This window comes from Trachypithecus francoisi, unplaced genomic scaffold (genome assembly GCF_009764315.1).
Source record: "Trachypithecus francoisi isolate TF-2019V2 unplaced genomic scaffold, Tfra_2.0 Lachesis_group9, whole genome shotgun sequence".
Lineage (NCBI taxonomy): Eukaryota > Metazoa > Chordata > Mammalia > Primates > Cercopithecidae > Trachypithecus > Trachypithecus francoisi.
Window position 1 is genome coordinate 5,898,874 of NW_022681474.1, and position 17,808 is coordinate 5,916,681.

At 47.0% G+C, this 17,808-nt stretch overlaps 1 protein-coding gene across 25 annotated transcripts in view; it reads right to left on the reverse strand.

The window, feature by feature from the left end:
* CELF2 (CUGBP Elav-like family member 2) overlaps positions 1–17,808 on the reverse strand; it is a 540,282-nt gene that overhangs the window by 37,617 nt on the left and 484,857 nt on the right. For all 25 annotated transcript variants that reach the window (XM_033209735.1, XM_033209726.1, XM_033209725.1 and 22 more), the window contains one exon: positions 10,246–10,380. In XM_033209735.1, the coding sequence (XP_033065626.1) occupies positions 10,246–10,380 (135 nt within the window). The remainder of the gene's footprint in view (positions 1–10,245; positions 10,381–17,808) is intronic.

A 17,808-nucleotide genomic window follows, 5' to 3' on the forward strand; every position in this document is an offset into this window, starting at 1 on the left:
ATTTTTCCTATATGATACTTAAAGATCACCTTTTTAAAAAAGCACCAGTATACAGTTATATAAATATAAATATGCGTGTATATATAAACCTAAATGTTTCCATAAGTGAATATTAGCAATTAATTCTATTTCACAACTGAGAAAGTTAAAGAAAGATTACATTACTTGCTCCAGTGACTCTTGATCAAGATGTCTACATACTCCAGAAAGACAAGTAAAATTAGAAATCCTCTATTACATCCTGTAGGCTGACTTCTTCTTAAACCTCTGGCCCGGTATGAGTTTTTGTTTCCAGCCCCAGATGTATCAGCTCTTGGCCCATATGTGATATAAGTGCCCTTCTGTCCTCAATTGTTGGCATCCTCCCCAATCCCGACAGAGGCCGGTGTTCCCTGCCTCAGGCTGCACCACCTGCTGACTCAGCCCTGATTTGGGTTCGTGCCTGTGGGCTTATGTGCTAGTACCAGGTTGAGATGGCACCACAAGGCAGGGTGCTGCTGCGGGGGCTCCTCCCAGGGGGCGATGACACGTGACCCCTCAGCAGGCAGCATCCCCCTCCAGTCAGCCCTCCGACTCTAGTCCAGCTTTCAGCTCTCATTGGCCTATTCCTGGTTCCCTTTGTTCTGGTTCTTCTCTTTGGTCTACAAATATGTTTATGTTTTCTCCATCTTAAAACAAAAACATAAAAACTTCTTCCTCCTAGTGACCCCAGTACTTTTACGGATTTTTTGTTTTCTTTTGTTTTTTTGGGATGGAGCCTTGTCACCTGGGCTGGAGTGCAGTGACGTGATCTCGGCTCACTGCAACCTCCACCTCCTGGGTTCAAGTGATTCCCCTGCCTCAGCCTCCCGAGTAGCTGGCAACTACAGGTGTGCACCGCCATGCTCAGCTAATTTTTGTATTTTCAGTACAGACAGGATTTCACCATGTTGGTCAGGATGGTCTCGAACTCCTGGCCTCAAGGAGTTCCTCAAGGAACTCCTGCCTCAGCCTCCCAAAGTGCTGGGATTACAGGTGTGAACTGCCATGACCAGCCCCATTATGGATTTTTAAAAATATTCACATTTCATGAATGTGTCACACAGAATTGTGTCCTCTCTCACTGCCTGCGAAACTGTCAACCACTGCAGTGAAGCAGCCACTCTGGGGAGAACCCACTCCCCAAGTCGAACTTGAGTCAGCTCTTTCTGCCTTTTCTTCCTCCAGCCCCGTCGTGTTCGGCCTCTCTGACACTGCTACCCAGAAAGCTCCCTTTCCATCCCCTGGGTCCCTGTGTTCCACAGGCACATCCCCCAAGGCTTTCTGCGTCTGGTCCCCGTCTTGCGTTGCTGGTGATTTTGGCCTGATAACCTCACCCCTCCCTGGGCTTAGGGCAGCCCGCCTGGCCTCACCCCTCCCTGGGCGTAGGGCAGCCGGCCTGGCCTCACCCCTCCCTGGGCTTAGGGCAGCCCGCCTGGCCTCACCCCTCCCTGGGCTTAGGGCAGCCCGCCTGGCCTCACCCCTCCCTGGGCTTAGGGCAGCCCGCCTGGCCTCAGCAGGCCAGTCTCAATCCACTCTGCCGCTCAGGGCTCCGGTCAGCCTGGTCACACATTCGACTGCTGCTGGACACATTTCACGGAATGTCCGTTCATGTGCCCTTGAGCTCTGCATGTGTCACGTCCTGTCATTTTGTATGACAGCTTCCTCCTCAACTCCCAGAACTGAACACAGTGCTCCACTGGCCACGCAGGCCCAACACACCAACACCATCTTTCCTCCTTCCCTTTTGTTCTCCCTCACATCAAATGGGGGCCTCAGTCCAGTCTCACAAGAAGTCCATCATTCTTGGGCCTAAAGTCCTGAAATGGCTCTTCACTGCTGACAGGAAAAGTCCCAGCTCCTTCGCCCTGGCTTTCAGGGTCCTCCGTGGGCCTCCTTTTCCATATGTCCATGCTTGTGAAAAATGAGATGAACTTCCATTTGCTGATTAAATGCTATTTCTGCATTTTCACACATTTGATGTATCTTCCATTCTGTTTCTACTTTTAAAAATCCTACCTACCCTGAACATTTTGGCTCAAATGTCAACTCTTCTACTAAAATTTCCCGTCCTCCCTTGGGGCAGAACCTCTCCCATCACTGACCCCTGTACCTTACCTGCCTTCCTGCTCTCCACCTGTGCTTTACAGGTTGGTGCATTTTGCTTATGTCTGTAGGTGGCCACTGCATCTAGTTGATGGGGACTGGTTCTCAGGATTAAACCATATCTGAACTAAAAATTTCCATTTTATTGCTTTCAAGTCTGAAGAAATGGAACTTAGTACATACACTTCTAGGAAGTTGTGACTAGAATAAAGCTTTGCTTATTTTCCCACCTAATATAACACAATTAAGCAACACATGCTTTTCACCAGTGCTAGTGGTGATAACATGTTTATATCATACAAGATCACAGATAATTTAGTGGGAATAAAAATCTCAGCCTGAGCTCAAACAGCACAAGGGGATCTGATGTGGATTTGCCACAATACAGATGACGGTGCAAAGCAATATTTAAAAACAAATCACTAACACTTAGCACAGAGTCCAGCGCCACCAACAGCAAAAAGCAAATACATGAAGAATTAGAGTTGATGTCTGCACATATTAAAAAGCCCACTCAAAACAAGGAACAATACGCTTGGTGAGTGGCAGCCCTATGATGCACGTGAGGATCTGTCCACCCCGGGGACGAAGGCACCTGCCAAGGACAGCTCAGGGCACAGGTGGAATCTACTTGGATAAATCCCAGCGTGGGCTCTGTGGTGAACCGTAAATATTTCTACCCCCACAGCTATGCGGCTTTAAGCTTTAAATTGGTTACAGACTATTAAGAGACTCCAGCCTGCTCCAGATTGGGGCATCACACAAATCGCCTGGAATGTCCATCCACTCACTGGGCAGAAGTTTATTCCAGACCCAAACTCCCAGCACACACAGGGCCCTCAAAACCCCTCTGGGTGGGAGGGGTCTGCATGCTGTCTCCTTTAGAAGCAAGATGATCAATGCCAAATAAAGGACATTTACTAGGCAGACATACTATTCCCAACTACTCTTTTCCCCAACAATATGAGTCTTACATGCCTAAGAACTTTCAAACCACTTGGCTTTCATGTCGTGCTTCTGTCGAGAAGCCACAGAGCAGCCCGAGCAGCAGGGCCGAGTGCTGAACTCTCGCTTTCTGGTTTGGTCACTTGCAGTTCTACCCTAAGGGGGGCCCTACTCCCAGCTCTCTGTTGCACTAAACACAAAGAAAGATGGTACAGCTCAAAGGAGAGGAAGAAAGGAGAGAAAAGAGCTTCCCTCTCCCACTCTTGGTCTCATTCACAAAATTTAACGTAAGATATGCAAAATATTGGTTATGATGTTTTAAGAGTATAGAAGTTACAATTTATACTTAAAGGCTATTCAAATTGTTTTTACCATGGTGTGAATTCAGTAAAATGACACTTTTTTTGAAAGCTGATGCTAGAAGAGAAAGGACATGCAGGTAGGAATCTTCATCAGCTTTGTCTACTGATGTGTCTCCAGTGCTGGAACAGTCCCAGGCACACAGATGCTTGACACATATTTGTTGAATGAATGAAAATCTATCAAGAGGTGACAGTCACTACAGAGTCATTTTATTTACAGAACATGTTATGTAATGTGTGACTCCATTAACATTAATGAAAATCCAGTGAGCACCATAATGTCAAGAGCAAACAAGACAATTTTCAGAAGAGCAGTGTAAAATGTTGAAACTTGCAGGAAATGAGCAGTGTAAAATGTTGAAACTTGCAGGAAATGAGCAAAGAATGGGAGGTCAATGCTCTTTCCACTGTAGCAATAAGAGTGTAAAGAAGTTTGACTGTCAACACCATAGGAAAGCTTAAATAAAAAATAAAAAGACGTCTGACAGATTTTTTGTTGTTACTGTTGTTGAGAAAGTCTCACTCTGTCGCCCAGGCTGGAGTTCAGTGGTGCAATCTTGGTCACTGCAGCCTATGCTGCCCGGGTTCAAGTGATTCTCCTGCCTGAGCCTCTCAGGTTCAAGTGATTCTCCTGCCTTAGCCTCCAGAGTAGCCGGGATTACAGGCACCTGCCACTGCACCTGACTAATTTCTGTAGTTTTAGTCCAGACTGGGTTTCACCATCTTGGCCAGGCTGGTCTTGAACTCCTGACCTCTCGTGATCCACCTGCCTCGGCCTCCCAAAGTGTTGGGATTACAGGCATGAGCCACCGTGCTTGGCCGTTTGACAGATTGAAACCCACAAATGAGACAGCCCATTTTACCAACTGGCTTGACGCTGCCTGACTGAGACACTTGGCTGCTATGGAGGGAAGAATGGTCTGCCTTGAGATTTCCTTCTTTCTCCTAAGAATAAACAACGACCAAAGATGGGGGTAAGGAGAAAAAGAGGACGGTAAAGTCTCAGGCCATCTTCACAGGAGTAACTGGTCCCTGCACTTATAAAACGCCCTGTGTTTCGAAAGTGTGGTATAAGTAAAAAATACTCTGCAAAGCTAGACGGGACCTTGCTTTATGTAAGCAGTGTGGGCAGGCACTGGAAGACGACGTGGGGTTAGCGGTGCACACAAAGTTAACAGGCACTTTCTGAGGATGATCTGCCGTGATGTTATCTTTCAAAAGCACACATTAGAGTAGGTGGTTCTTCCGAAGATGAAATGCCCTTCTCGGATACCAGACTTGTACTTATCCTATATCATGACATCAGAACATTTTGAAAGCCACTATTTGTAAAATAAACTGCTCCTGTAATGAAAAGACTGCTTCATATGATTGTTTTGGTATAAGTTAGTATTAGATTTATTCTTCAGAAACCTGTTGGACCTGAGTATTCACCTGTAAGGTGAAACCAAACTGTGGGTTTGGTTCTTGAGGGATCCAGGCAGAGGCATGCCTTACAGGTGAACTGGGTGGGTGTGCTGACCCTGCCAGCGTCACCCTGAGGGACTCAGCTGTCTTAGAGATATGTGAGCTGTACTAGACTGAACAGATGGCCCTTAAACATTTGTCTTTGACAATTTTTGTTTCACTATTCCACTGAATTAAAAAAAACAAAAACAGAAACAAAACACTTGAGGGCCTGTGTCTGACGTGCTGGTCCAGATGCAAGGGGAAATTACAAGTAAATAACACACCGTCCCTACTTTAAAAGAACTCAGTGGCTGGAGGGCGAGACAGAAAGCGAGTGCCCACATCACTGTCCTGCAGACAACAGGGTCAGCGTTAGTGGAGGGAGGCCGAGCACGCCCTGGGAGCACAGGAGAGGGGTGGCGTCTGCAAAACGCCTGGCCAGCACCGACACTCCAGCCCTCTCTGTCCCTGGCCTCAAGGAGCCCAACAGCTCCTCAGGAACCGTCTGCACTGCCCCAGGTCTACAATGAGCTAGGTCTTTACTCAGCAATAGTGTGGAAGTGATCAATCCTAACTACAAGGATTCATGGTAGAGGTGGCATTTGCATTGATTCATAAAAGTAGTAGGTTACTGAAAACAGTTTTTACCAATTACACCAAAAATGTTACCACAGTTTCAATTACAGAAGCAGCATCAACTATACTTTTTTATAATGTGCAATAGAAACGCTTTTATACCCACCCACACTATTCTTCTCAAGAACGAGCACTGCAACACATGAGTGACGTATTAGATTTTTGTGGGAGGAAATGGGGGAGATGTTCTAGGTAGAGAAGCCTGCAAGAATAATGGTGGAAAGGCTGACGGCGGGGCTGGGGTATGGGGGGTGGCCTGATCTGGGCGAGTGTGTGCTGCCCAGATTCTGGAGGGAAGCAGGCGGACCCCGAACACCACGCTCAGGAGTTTGTCACTCCAGTCTACACCACGATTGCCAGTAGCATGCAAGACAGACAGAGGCAAGGGGCCGAGTTGGAGGCTGTTCTAATAGGACAAGGGGAGAGAAGATGAGGGTCTCTTCCAGGCTCCTGTTGCCTGGGAGGGAAAAGATGCTTCACAGGGAGAACTGAGGGGCTGAGGAGGCGGGCTGATGAGGCATGCAGCTGAGCCAGGGGCCAGCTGCAGCGATCAGTGACCAAATCACATCAAGCACTGGGACAATCCATTTAGCAGGGCGGGGCAGGCAGCGGGAAGGTCTGTGGGGTAAGTTGAGCTCTCCACTCTGAGGTTGTGGGACCACTGCAGCAGTCTTGGGCAGATGGCCATTTTGTCCACCTGTCTGTCCCTTCCTCCTGCCCCCACTCTTTCCCATCTTGTGATACTGCCTTGTGCATGTCACCACTTGGAGGAGGCAGTGCAGGCCCCAACTCATTTTTATGTATTTGCTCTGCATGAACTAGAAAGCTCACAAATATGGGTTAAAGCAGCTTATGCATCACACTTCTTAGCATAATGCAAGTTCTCCTCTAATGCAAATGCAGACATATATTGAAGGTGGCGACAAAGCCTCCTGTCAATGGAAGGGCCACAGGATAACTTCAAGGGTGGTTTCTCGTTTGCCACTGCTCATTCAGCTGCTCTGGTGACACAGGTGTGCAAGAACAACAGTCACTGTCCGTCGGTCATGACTATGTGACGCAGTAGGGAATGCCTGAACAATGTCCAAACACCTCCAATCTCTGTTATCTCTGTTACCCTCAGAGAGTCAAAGAGGAGGTGTCCCCACTTCCTTGAAGATTTGTGTTTGTCACAGCCTTCAAGAAAGCTGGGGATGCCTTCAAGATGGGAAACTACTACCCAGAATTCAAAGTGATAACTCTTTGAAGAGCCAATGGTGGGAATGAAAAAATGCCTCCTAGCACTTTCGAATGCCTGGTACTGTGGGAAGAACCAGTCCATGATCCTGGAATGGGTACTTGGTCAAGTCTGCACTTACAGAAGCATTTGGAGAATTTTATAGCATCCTTTTCTTTAAACGAAGAAGACAGAAGAAGTTCAGTGGAATAACATGGTATGTGAATGCAATATATTTTAGACCAAAAAAATACCAACAAAATTCATGTGTGGTAACAATAACAGTCTCTTCAAGCTCTCAAAATTACCAGACAAAATCAAATCTGCAAGCTGAACGGAAGACAAACATTATCTTAATACCTAGCTACACCCCTTCTAGACAATTTGCCTCTTACATAAACAGAGTCACAGTCCTCAAAAACAGGTTAAAAACTGGGTAACAATAAATGATCCAAGAATTAATTAACTAAAAAGGAGACTGAGGTAAACAAAGGAAAAATTATCATATCAAAATAAAAGACAAGAAACATGATTAAATTAGGCTTCAAAAGACCCGTGAGAAACTCATAAAAGGCGTAATATGCACTTACCTGGTTTTTATTCTTTCATGATTTAATTTCTAATTTTATTCACTACCATCTGATAATTGCATGAAACACTTATTCTAACCATGGGCAATTTAAACTATTTTAATTTTTATCTCAAGGCCATGAGACAAAGGAAACTATTTATTGCCTAAGGGGATTTTTTTTTAACAAAAATTAAAGCTTAATCTTTCATGTTTTAAAGCCAAGACTGTTCAAAATCATTTATAATAATGCTGTAGGGAGACTTTTCCGGGGTATGCAAAACTGAAATGACAAATTTACAATTATTAAAAAAATTAATAGTTTGGGGGATTGAATTGTCCCTTTGCTTTCTACATGAATTTGTCTGAAGCTTAAGAGACACGTTTAAACACAGGGTAAACCCCAGGCCTGTGGAGGGAGATGGGATGAAGTGTCCTTTCATCTCACGGTGCGAGTGAACTGGCTCATGGTCCAAACAGTATGCCCAGTTTATTATTATTTAAAAAGCAAATAATGGCAATGGCCTTGGGAATGGCTTTCAACCCCTTTTACTTTCTAGGAAATTGCCTTGATGAAGCAGAGATTCATGAATTCTACTAACCACATTTTCTGTGACTTTGAAAAGTCCCTGATGGAAATTAGACAAATAATTTACTTTCACTTAAACACCAGATTTTTTAGTTACACTTAAGAAAAATAATTGAAATGTAGATTTCAATCACTGCTGCTGCTGCACTTCAGGATTCTAATAAAATACTTTCAGTTATTATGCAAAGCATTCCTCAGTAGAGAAGAGAAAAATCGCTCTCAGTGACACCTAAGTGAGTGGCGCGTTCTGAAGGGCAGGAAGCCTCTTCCAGAGCAGTTAAGGCAAGGACGCGGCACTGGTGTGGCTTTGACTCCAGCAGGGAGGAAGGCTCATCTCACAACACATTTTCCTTCACTGCGGTCTCAAGAAAAAACTGAGAATAGTTACATATGTCTAAAATTCCTTTCTGACCAACACCTACGCCGCCGCCCTAGGCCGCCTGAGTAGCCCACGTTTTAAGAAGGTTGCAACAAGCTCACTACTCCTCCCAACGTCAGCTGGAACAGATGCAGTCCGCCCTGGAGCCCTCACTCCACTCTCCCCCGCCCACTGGCTCTGTCCTCTGCCTCAACACACACCGTGGCTTCCATTACGGAACTCAGGTCTCTGCTCAAAGGTCGCCTTTTGAGAGAGGGGTCACCTCCTCCAGTCCCCTTCCCCCTTTTTCAGTGGGATTCTGTCACGGATCTTGCACTCATTGCTTTGCTTCTTGTCCAAGTCTCTGATGGACTGAAGGGCTCATGGAAGTCGGCAGCGCGTCTGTCTTGCCCACACCACACAGCACTTCCGGGATATGATTTTTGAGTTACATTATCTACACTGATCAGCTGACAGCTGCTTCTGCATTTGACTTCTTAAACTGACAGGCCTCCTTCGGACTGAAGATGCACCACAATGCATTCACAGTACTCCGTGCTATTTTGGGGTTATCATAGTGCCCACAGGAGAGGAAAAAATCTCACTTAAGAAAATACATTTTAATCTGATTTATGAAATCTAAGTTGAGAGGGTCGAATTTTCATTTTTTTTTTAAAGGACTTATTTTTATAAAGGGAAAATCCATCATGTTAAAAATGTTTATTTCTCAAAAGGGATCATTACAGGATTTACTAAGTTGATGTGTTGCACTGAAGCTATCACTTAATTTCCTGAAATTAAGGGTGATAAAGTTGATTTTTCAGGAATAGTGTTTATTATATAAGATGAGGCCCTCATCTAGTAATGGTATGTTTTTGAAGACACTGTACGCAGTGAACTCAATACACCTGCCACGAGATTTCAGCACATTATGGGGAAATCCACCAGCTTCTCCTAAACATCTCTCAGACTTCTCTCTCAAAACCGTCCTCCAGGTGAAACGTCTTAGATACATAATGTTTTACGCAGAGACGAAGGGCGACTGCTCTTTCGAGAACTGCCGGTTCTAGGGATGTGCCTCATTCCTCCCTCAAGTCAGAAGCCCTAAAACAGCCAGTGTGGAGCGGGCTGTAGCTTTCGATGTGTGTTTCCTGAAAACACACATGCTATTTTTTCATTAAAGTTTTTTCAACACTTAATCTTTGGGGCACAGCTGATAGAGGGTCACGGGAGTTTGAAAGTTAGAAGGAAGCTTGGAGACTGTCCAGGCCGCCTCCTTCATGTAACAGAAAAGGAGGCTATCATCTATCTATGCCTGGAAAACTCAGAGAAGGAAAGTCAGTGAAATATTTGACTTTTTTAAGTTTAAAAAAAAAAAAAAAACAACTCAAATTGTGGTATCTAAGCAATCACATTCTATCTGGCTTGTATGAAAAGACAACTGGCGTCTGCTTTTGAATAAGGCAACAAAATTTGTGAAGAAAAAAAGACTTTAAATGACACAGCCCAGAGCCTGACCAGGAATGAGCCAAGATGTTCCTTGCTGGACTGTGGATTTTAAAATCAAGTGTGATGGATGGAGTTGGTGTGAAATGTAACATGAGAATGATTAGGAATTTTGAAAGAGAATTCTTACATTTTTTTTTAAAAAAAGGACAGGACAAAGAAAGATTAAGAGACGGAGGCTCTTCATAGTGGTCACAACTTAACTAGTGTTGAATGGACTAGTGTTTAAAACAGAGTGAATGTGAGAGAACGGCTTGCATGGTGGATTCTCTCACTGAAAACTTTTTTTCGTATTATCCATGGAAAATAAAAGACAAATTCGAACTTTGATCATTTTAAAAAATAAAATAACCCAATGACATAAAGCGGCCCAGTATAGTTTCCCGGCTCCATCCTGGACACGTCTAGCCTCGCCCTTTGTACCTGGAGGCACGTAGACCTACCTGCCACTCCTGCTGCATCACCTGCAAGGGAAGAGCCCCCCTCACTCACCGGGACTCGTGAGGGCTCCCAGGGCGCTGCTCGTGGTAGAGAGAGGGTTTGCATTGGTGCTGGTGGCTGAGGTCTGGGCCGCAGCTGCAGCAGCAGCCAGCGTCGCCAGGTTCTGCAACTGTAAAGCATTCATGCCTGTGGAGAGAAGAGAAAGCTACTTGTAGCAACAGGCCTCACACTTCTACAGTTTCCAAACAAGAGAGGGCTCATCAAATCGTCAGGACACATGATGAGAGCAGACGACCCTGTGCATGGTCACCTGCCTGGGTAGGAGCTGGGTTCTCTAGCCCTCTCCTCCAAGGCTACCTCTCCTTCAGTTCTCTCTGATGCAATCGCTCTTCCTAGAGACCACATACCCAGAAAGGGCTCCTGAATCCCACCCCGTAGTACTCCCTGGCAGAGCCTGTACTTCTCCCTCGCTAACCAGTATTCTCAGCCCATGGCCCTCCTGCCATGCTGTAGAGATAAGTGGAAAAGAGGAGAGATTTCGGTGCTGACTGGCCAGAGTAGGGCCTTGTGTCGGACTGGCAGCTTCTATGACATAGCTGCCAAGACATGGTGAGCTGTGGCAACAGCTGGAGGAAGGGCTTCAAGGTAAACTCAATCCCTCAAAATGAGGTATTCCAGAAGAAACTACATTTTATTGGAAGCTGAACTGGTATGGGTTCTAAGCCTGTTAAACTATTTCTTGACAGTGAGTGGCAGCATTAACTGAACCCCACCTCAAAGGGTTGTTGTGCAGATTAAGTAAGATGATGAAAGCAAATGACTTTGGCACTATATAAGTGCTCAATGAATGTCACCTTTTATTTTTGTTATTGCTGTTGCCACTGAACTTCTCTCTCCGGATTTAAGCATGAACCCTAAAATGTGTCCATAGGGAGCTCAAATTTCATATTTGATGAATAGAATGACTGAATAGAAATGGCTGTACCTTAATAGTTTTATTTGTAAAATATTTGTATTTACCTTTTAAAGGCATTTATATTTTAAAGAGGGACTTTAACTAGAATAAATGTGTGACTCATGAAAATAATGAAAAAAATAGAAATGAAAATTAGCATGAACATAAGAGTGGGATTAGCCGAGAGATTTGGGGCAACAATCTAGGGGTAGGCTCAGCCCTGGTGCCTGCACTGGATAGTTAGTTTAACTGTCTTTTCTCCCTGTAGCCCACTTCCATCTCTCAGTCCAAAGGTTCTCTGAATGGTCAGATTACTTTTCCGTGATTCACTTCACTGGAAGACTGCACATGTGAGAAGCATGAAACGGGCCGGGTGCGGTGGCTCAAGCCTGTAACCCCAGCACTTTGGGAGGCCGAGACGGGCGGATCACGAGGTCAGGAGATCGAGACCATCCTGGCTAACACAGTGAAACCCCATCTCTACTAAAAAATACAAAAAACTAGCCGGGCGTGGTGGCGGGCGCCTGTAGTCCCAGCTACTCGGGAGGCTGAGGCAGGAGAATGGCGTAAACCCGGGAGGCGGAGCTTGCAGTGAGCTGAGATCCGGCCACTGCACTGCAGCCTAGGCAACAGAGCGAGACTCCGTCTCAAAAAAAAAAAAAAAAAAAGAGAAGCATGAAGCAATGGTTCTGTCACTGCACAGAGGAACTGCAGATAGAAAGATGGTGGGCTTCAGCTTAATTTTACCTTCTTCTCCGGCATTAAGTCCAGATACTTAATCAGTATCTATGGAGCAAATTTAGTCTTCTTTAGGGAGAATGCCCTGACAGCTGCTTCTGTAATGTGTGTAGGGGCGTTGGTGGAGGGATGAATGTTCTAGCAACATATATCTGTAAGCCCCCAGCCACGGGGGCAGCTCAGTGCCTGGCTGCTGAGTGCTCTAGACAGCACCCTTCTGACCCTCTGCCCTGGCCTCCTCAACCAGGGTGCATTTCCACTTAGAAAAAAGTTCCTGCTGTCTTGGTTGCCAAATGGATTCGCATTTTGTCCAAAGTGATACTCTATCTCCTTCCAGGAGACATCTAGGCCTTTTGGCTTAGGTTGAAAGCCAAGCACCTGCTTTTCAAAACTTACTTATTTCACAGGGATGCTTGAAAGCAGGACAGAAGTATCTGTAATCCTGTGAATTTCTGCAAGACAAGGGCAGACTTCCGGCAACCCTGCTTTATCAAGTGAACACAATTGGAAGAAAGCACTCCCTGGTTTTCTCTCATCAAGGGTCACACAGTGCCATATTCATGAGAACGTGGGTGCTGAGAGGCCCTGGTCTCATTTTTCAGTTTTACTTTGGGAAAACGGAGGAAATACGCAAGCTGCCTGGCCCTACTGCAGACCAACATGGTCCCAGCAAGGGGCTCTGTTTCCTACGAACACACGAATACATGTGTGACTTGAACGTGAGGGAGCACCAAGGCTGTGTGAGGTCTTGCAAGGAGTGAGGTACGTTCACGCACGTCTGTCCTTGCCCTCTGGCTCTCTCACGATGTGTGCTTCCTCTAACCTGAACCATGACCAGACCACACCACCAACATATGGCTGAGCACACAAGAACAGAGCTTAGCACCAAAATCAAAGCCTACAATATGCATCTGGCACCGATTAACGACAGGCAGAGCTCCCACTGTAGGCTGAGGCCAGCGGGTCCCCCTCCAGGACATAATATGTTCCTTCCAGGTGGAAGCCTCAGTGATGGAGCTGTGTTGATGGCCTGGCTCAGCTGGCCCACTTGGGTCAGAGACATCAGGTCCCTGGCCAAGGCCTCACAGCCAAGGAGGAGACCCTCCTGGGCCTGGGCAGAGCCTTCTGCCCCCATCCCATAGCCTCTTCCTAAGGAGATATGGTTTACATTTAATGCACATACTTTTTGTTAGCTGCAAGTTTCTTTATATGTTTGTTTACAACTCTTTTGTGGCTCACATCATACCCTACGTTGACATTATTTGTGTGTATTTCTTGCCCTCCCAACCAGATATCAAGTTCCTTTAGGACAAAAATTTTGTCTTACTCATTTTCAAGTCCATGTAAACACACACACATGTGCGCACAGTTGAATATATATAGTATGTGATAAGCAAATCTATGTAAGACAAACAGGGTATCAGACACTTTGACATTTACATAAATTGCTCTAAAGAGTATTGCCTATATAGAGCTAGCCAAGGTTTTAGTTTTCCCCATTCTTTATTAGTTCGTTGGTATTTACAACAGCATCAAATATTGGCTGTTTCCTCTCAATCATTAACTAATCCACTGTGCAAATACTTAATAGGGCCCATGTTTAGTCCTTCTCTCACCCACTGACATTCACTAAAGGTCCTGGAACTGAGCCGACAGCACTCAGGTTCTCTCCACTGCCCGCTCCTTTACGATCCAGGGCTGAGGGCCTGTGTGTCCTCCTCTACATTTCTCCTCCATACACTTTACCACCCAACAGAGTTTCTGACATTCTGCTAAGCCCTTCCCTGCTGCTGCCTGGGAAGTCCAGGGCAGGTGGCTGAGTCTCTGAGGCACCACACTGAGGCATGGCTAACACTGCTCAACAGCCAGACTGCAAGGAAAGGAAAAACTACGGGTCAAGGAATCTTAGATGAAGAGTGGAAAGGAGGGGACACTGTGATCCCTAGCATCTGAGGGATCTGAGGACCAAAGGAGAGAAGAGTTAGTCAGAACCAATCAAGGAAGAGGATCCATATTTGCTCGTCCATCCATCCACCCATTCATCCATCCATATATCCATCATCCACCCACCCACCCATCCATCCGTCCAACTATCCATCCATCCACCTAACTATCCATCCACAGATCCATTATCCTCCCACCCATCCATCATCCATCTACCCCATCCATCATCCACACACCCATCCATCTCTCATCCACACACCCATCCATCCCTCATTGTGGGATAAATGCTCCCACCCATCTATCCACACACCTATCATCCACCTATCCATCCATTATTCTCCCACCCATCCATCCATCATCCATCCACCATCCATCCACCCACCATCCATCCACCCACCTACATATCTACCCAACTATCCATCCATCCTCACACCCATCCATCCATTACCCTCCCACCCATCCATTATCCTCCCACCCATCCATCCATCATCCTCCCACCCATCCATCCATCATCCATCCATCCATCCACCCACCATCCATCCATCCACCCACCCACATATCTACCCAACTATCCATCCATCCTCCCATCCATCCATCCATCCATCCATCCATTATCCTCCCACCCATCCATCCATCATCCACACAGCCACTCATCCTTCATCAACACACCCATCCATCCCTCATTGTGGTATGGATCCTCCCACCCATCCATCCATCATCATTCACCCACCATCTATCCATCATCCACCCATCCAATTATCCATCCATCATCCACCCACCCCTCCGTCCATCATGCTCCCACCCATCCATCCATCATCCACCCACCACACACTCATCCATCATCCACCTATCACACACTCATCCGTCATCCACCCACCCCTCCATCCATCATCCACACACCAGTCATCCCTCATCCACTCCATCCATCATCCACCCACCATCCACCCATCCACTCATCATCTACTCCACATCCAACTATGATCTGGCACTGATTAATGACAAGCAGAGCCACCATTCTAGGCTCAGGCCAGGGGGTCCCCCTCCAGGACATATCTGACCCACCCATCCATCCATCATCCACCCACCCATTATCCACCCAATGTCCATCAACCATGCATCCACCCACCCACTCATCCATTATTCACCCCCCATCCATCATCTACTCACCCATCCATCTACCCACCCACCCATCATCCACCCATCTATCCGTTCACCATCCATCCATCATCACCCATCCATCCATTATCCAACCACTCACTCACCCATCATCTACTCATCCATCCATCCATCCATCCGTCCATCCATCCGTCCATCCATCCATCCGTCCATCCATCCATCCATCCGTCCGTCCGTCCGTCCATCCATCCATCCATCCATCCATCCATCCATCCATCCGTCCATCCATCCATGCAGTAGTTACTGAGTGGTCATGATGGGCTAGACCCTGTGCAAGACACTGAGGATAAAGTAAAAAACATGATAGTCCGTGTACCTGAGCAGATTGCTGGATATCAGAGCAGAAGGATGTCAGGGAGTGGGGAAGAAATCCTGCCAGTTCATCAGTTTCTTGAAATAGGCCCAGATTCAGAATGAAATCCTCCCTGAAGTCTTTGATTTGATGGGGATGGTAGAGGAGCATAGGAAAGCCCAGCCCAGCTGAGGAGCTGCAGGAGATGTCATCCCTTCCAGCCTATCCCTCTCCTAGTCCTTGTATGCTGACCCATGAGGCTTTCATGGTCCTCCCTACTCTTATTTTCAAAACGAAGTGCTCATGAGCCAGGTATGCTAGCATGTGCCTATAGTTCCAGCTACTCAGGAGGCTGAGGCTAAAGGATCACTCAGGCCCAGTCCAGCCTGGGCAACAGAGTGAGACCCCATCTCCTAAAGAAAAGAGAAGTGCTCGTATACCAGGGGTGAGCAGGGCAGCTTACCTGCTCACGCTTCTTGGAACACAAGCTCTACTGGTGACACCACGGACAACAGCAGCAATCACCACCACCTCCAGAAGGCAGTGCAGGCTGGTCAAGAAGAGCTCAGGCCCTGCTCTCACACAACCTGGGCTGAAAGCTGGCTCTGCCTCACCTACCGCCAGCCTGTTACCTGGAGCAAGCTAGTTACCTGTTTGGGGTTTTCAACTATAAAGTGCGACTGAAGTAGAACCCACCTCTTGAGGATTAAGAGATTAAATGGGTCAACACACAGAAAGCTCAAACAACAATGCCTAGTGTAGAGTTAAGCTCAAAAAAGAAGCTCTCAGACTAATAACTGCAATAATTCTGTCCTAAACGATGATGACAACAGAAGCAAGAACAAAGTGCACGCCAGGCAAGCTCCTCCATTCTTTACCTGTGCTCTGCTACTAGGGTTCCTAACACACCCCGTGGTGTGGGCACTGTGACCCTTGTACATGTTACAGAGGAAACGGGCGTGAAGAAGTGAAAACACCATGAGCCATTCTCCAAGGGTCGCTCCCTGAAAGGAGAGCCCCACCCTTTCCCTGGGTGCCTGTCCTCTCCCTGCCAGCCTGGCCTGCCCATGAGCTACCCTTTGCCCTCTCGGTCCCCATCTGGAGCTCTTCTGACCTCTTCTTCCTTCTCCTCCTGTGCTTTGGCATCCGTTTTATTCCTTACACTTTGCCTCTGAGAGAAGTTTAGAAGGGATAGGGAGGGAGGGATAGGGAGGGAGGAAGAGGAAGGAAAGGGCTGGTCCAGCACAGGGTTTCGAAAGGCAGTGTGGCAGGGGCCCAGAAGTGAACTCCACTCCCCAGGTCCCCATATCTGCTGGGAGTGGCCTTGCTCGCCCCACCACAGTCTGAACAGATGTGAGAGCTGGGGTGGCTTCCAGGCTAGTGCTGCTTCACCAGGCAATGCCGCTTCCTGCCCCAGGGTCCAAGAACATTGGGGCCAATACGAATTTCGTGCCTGCCGCCTGAATGCCAGAGGGCTGGGAATGAACTTGTGATCTTGTCTTCATTTGTAGCTAAGAACTAGGTTAACCACTTAACCACTAACGACTTAACTATGTACTACACTTTGCTCTCTCAATCAATTTGGCAATTAACACACATATCTATGTTTTGAGACAGGGTCTTGCTATGTCACCAGGGCAGGAGTGAAATTATGGCTCACTGCAGCCATCATCTCCCAGGTTCAAACGATTCTCCCACCTCAGCCTCCTGAGTAGCTGGGACTACAGGTGCTTGCTACCACACCCAGCTAATTTTTGTAGAGAAGGGTTTTGCTATGTTGTCCAGGCTGGTCTGGAACTCCTGGGCTCAAGAGATCCTTGCCTGCTTATGCCTCCCAAAGTGCTGGCACTACAGGTGTGAGCCGCCACACCTGGCCTAATTTCTTAACGTGCTTTTCTTCTGCATTCATCGCCAGAATCCCAGATATTACAGACCACTGGCTCTAGCTGCCTCAGTGACCAGACAGACCATCGTCCGCTGCTGCCTCAGCGCTCTTCATCGTGTTCTTCGTCTACTCCACATCAGGCCTCTAAACTTGGTGCTTCTGAGGCTGAGGCCCCTGACAGGGTTTAGGGTCTCTACAAACTCTCTGAAATCTTATGAAAAAGTATGTGTGTGATGTGCATGCAAAACGTTTTTGGTGACAGATCCTCAACAGCTGAAGAATGTCTGACCTCTTTAGACAATCTGAAAGAGATACGAGTGTAGTGGAAAATCACTGCGTGAGAGCCTGGGGGTGCAGCAGCGACCTGGACCGTCAGGAAGAAATGAGAGCTGAGGAGTGAGGACACAGAGAAGAGGGAGGATGAGGGAGACAGTGCCTCCTCCCAGTCTGAACACATACACATACACTTGTGCACCCAGGCACGCACACGCATACGCACACCAGCATAAGCAGCAGCCAGGTGAGCCCGAGATCCTCTAGTCTTAGCTACCTTCCTGGGCACAGGTGACAATGGGGGAAGACCCAGTGGAGGCTGGATCCAGGAAGCCCCAGAGAATAGCCCTT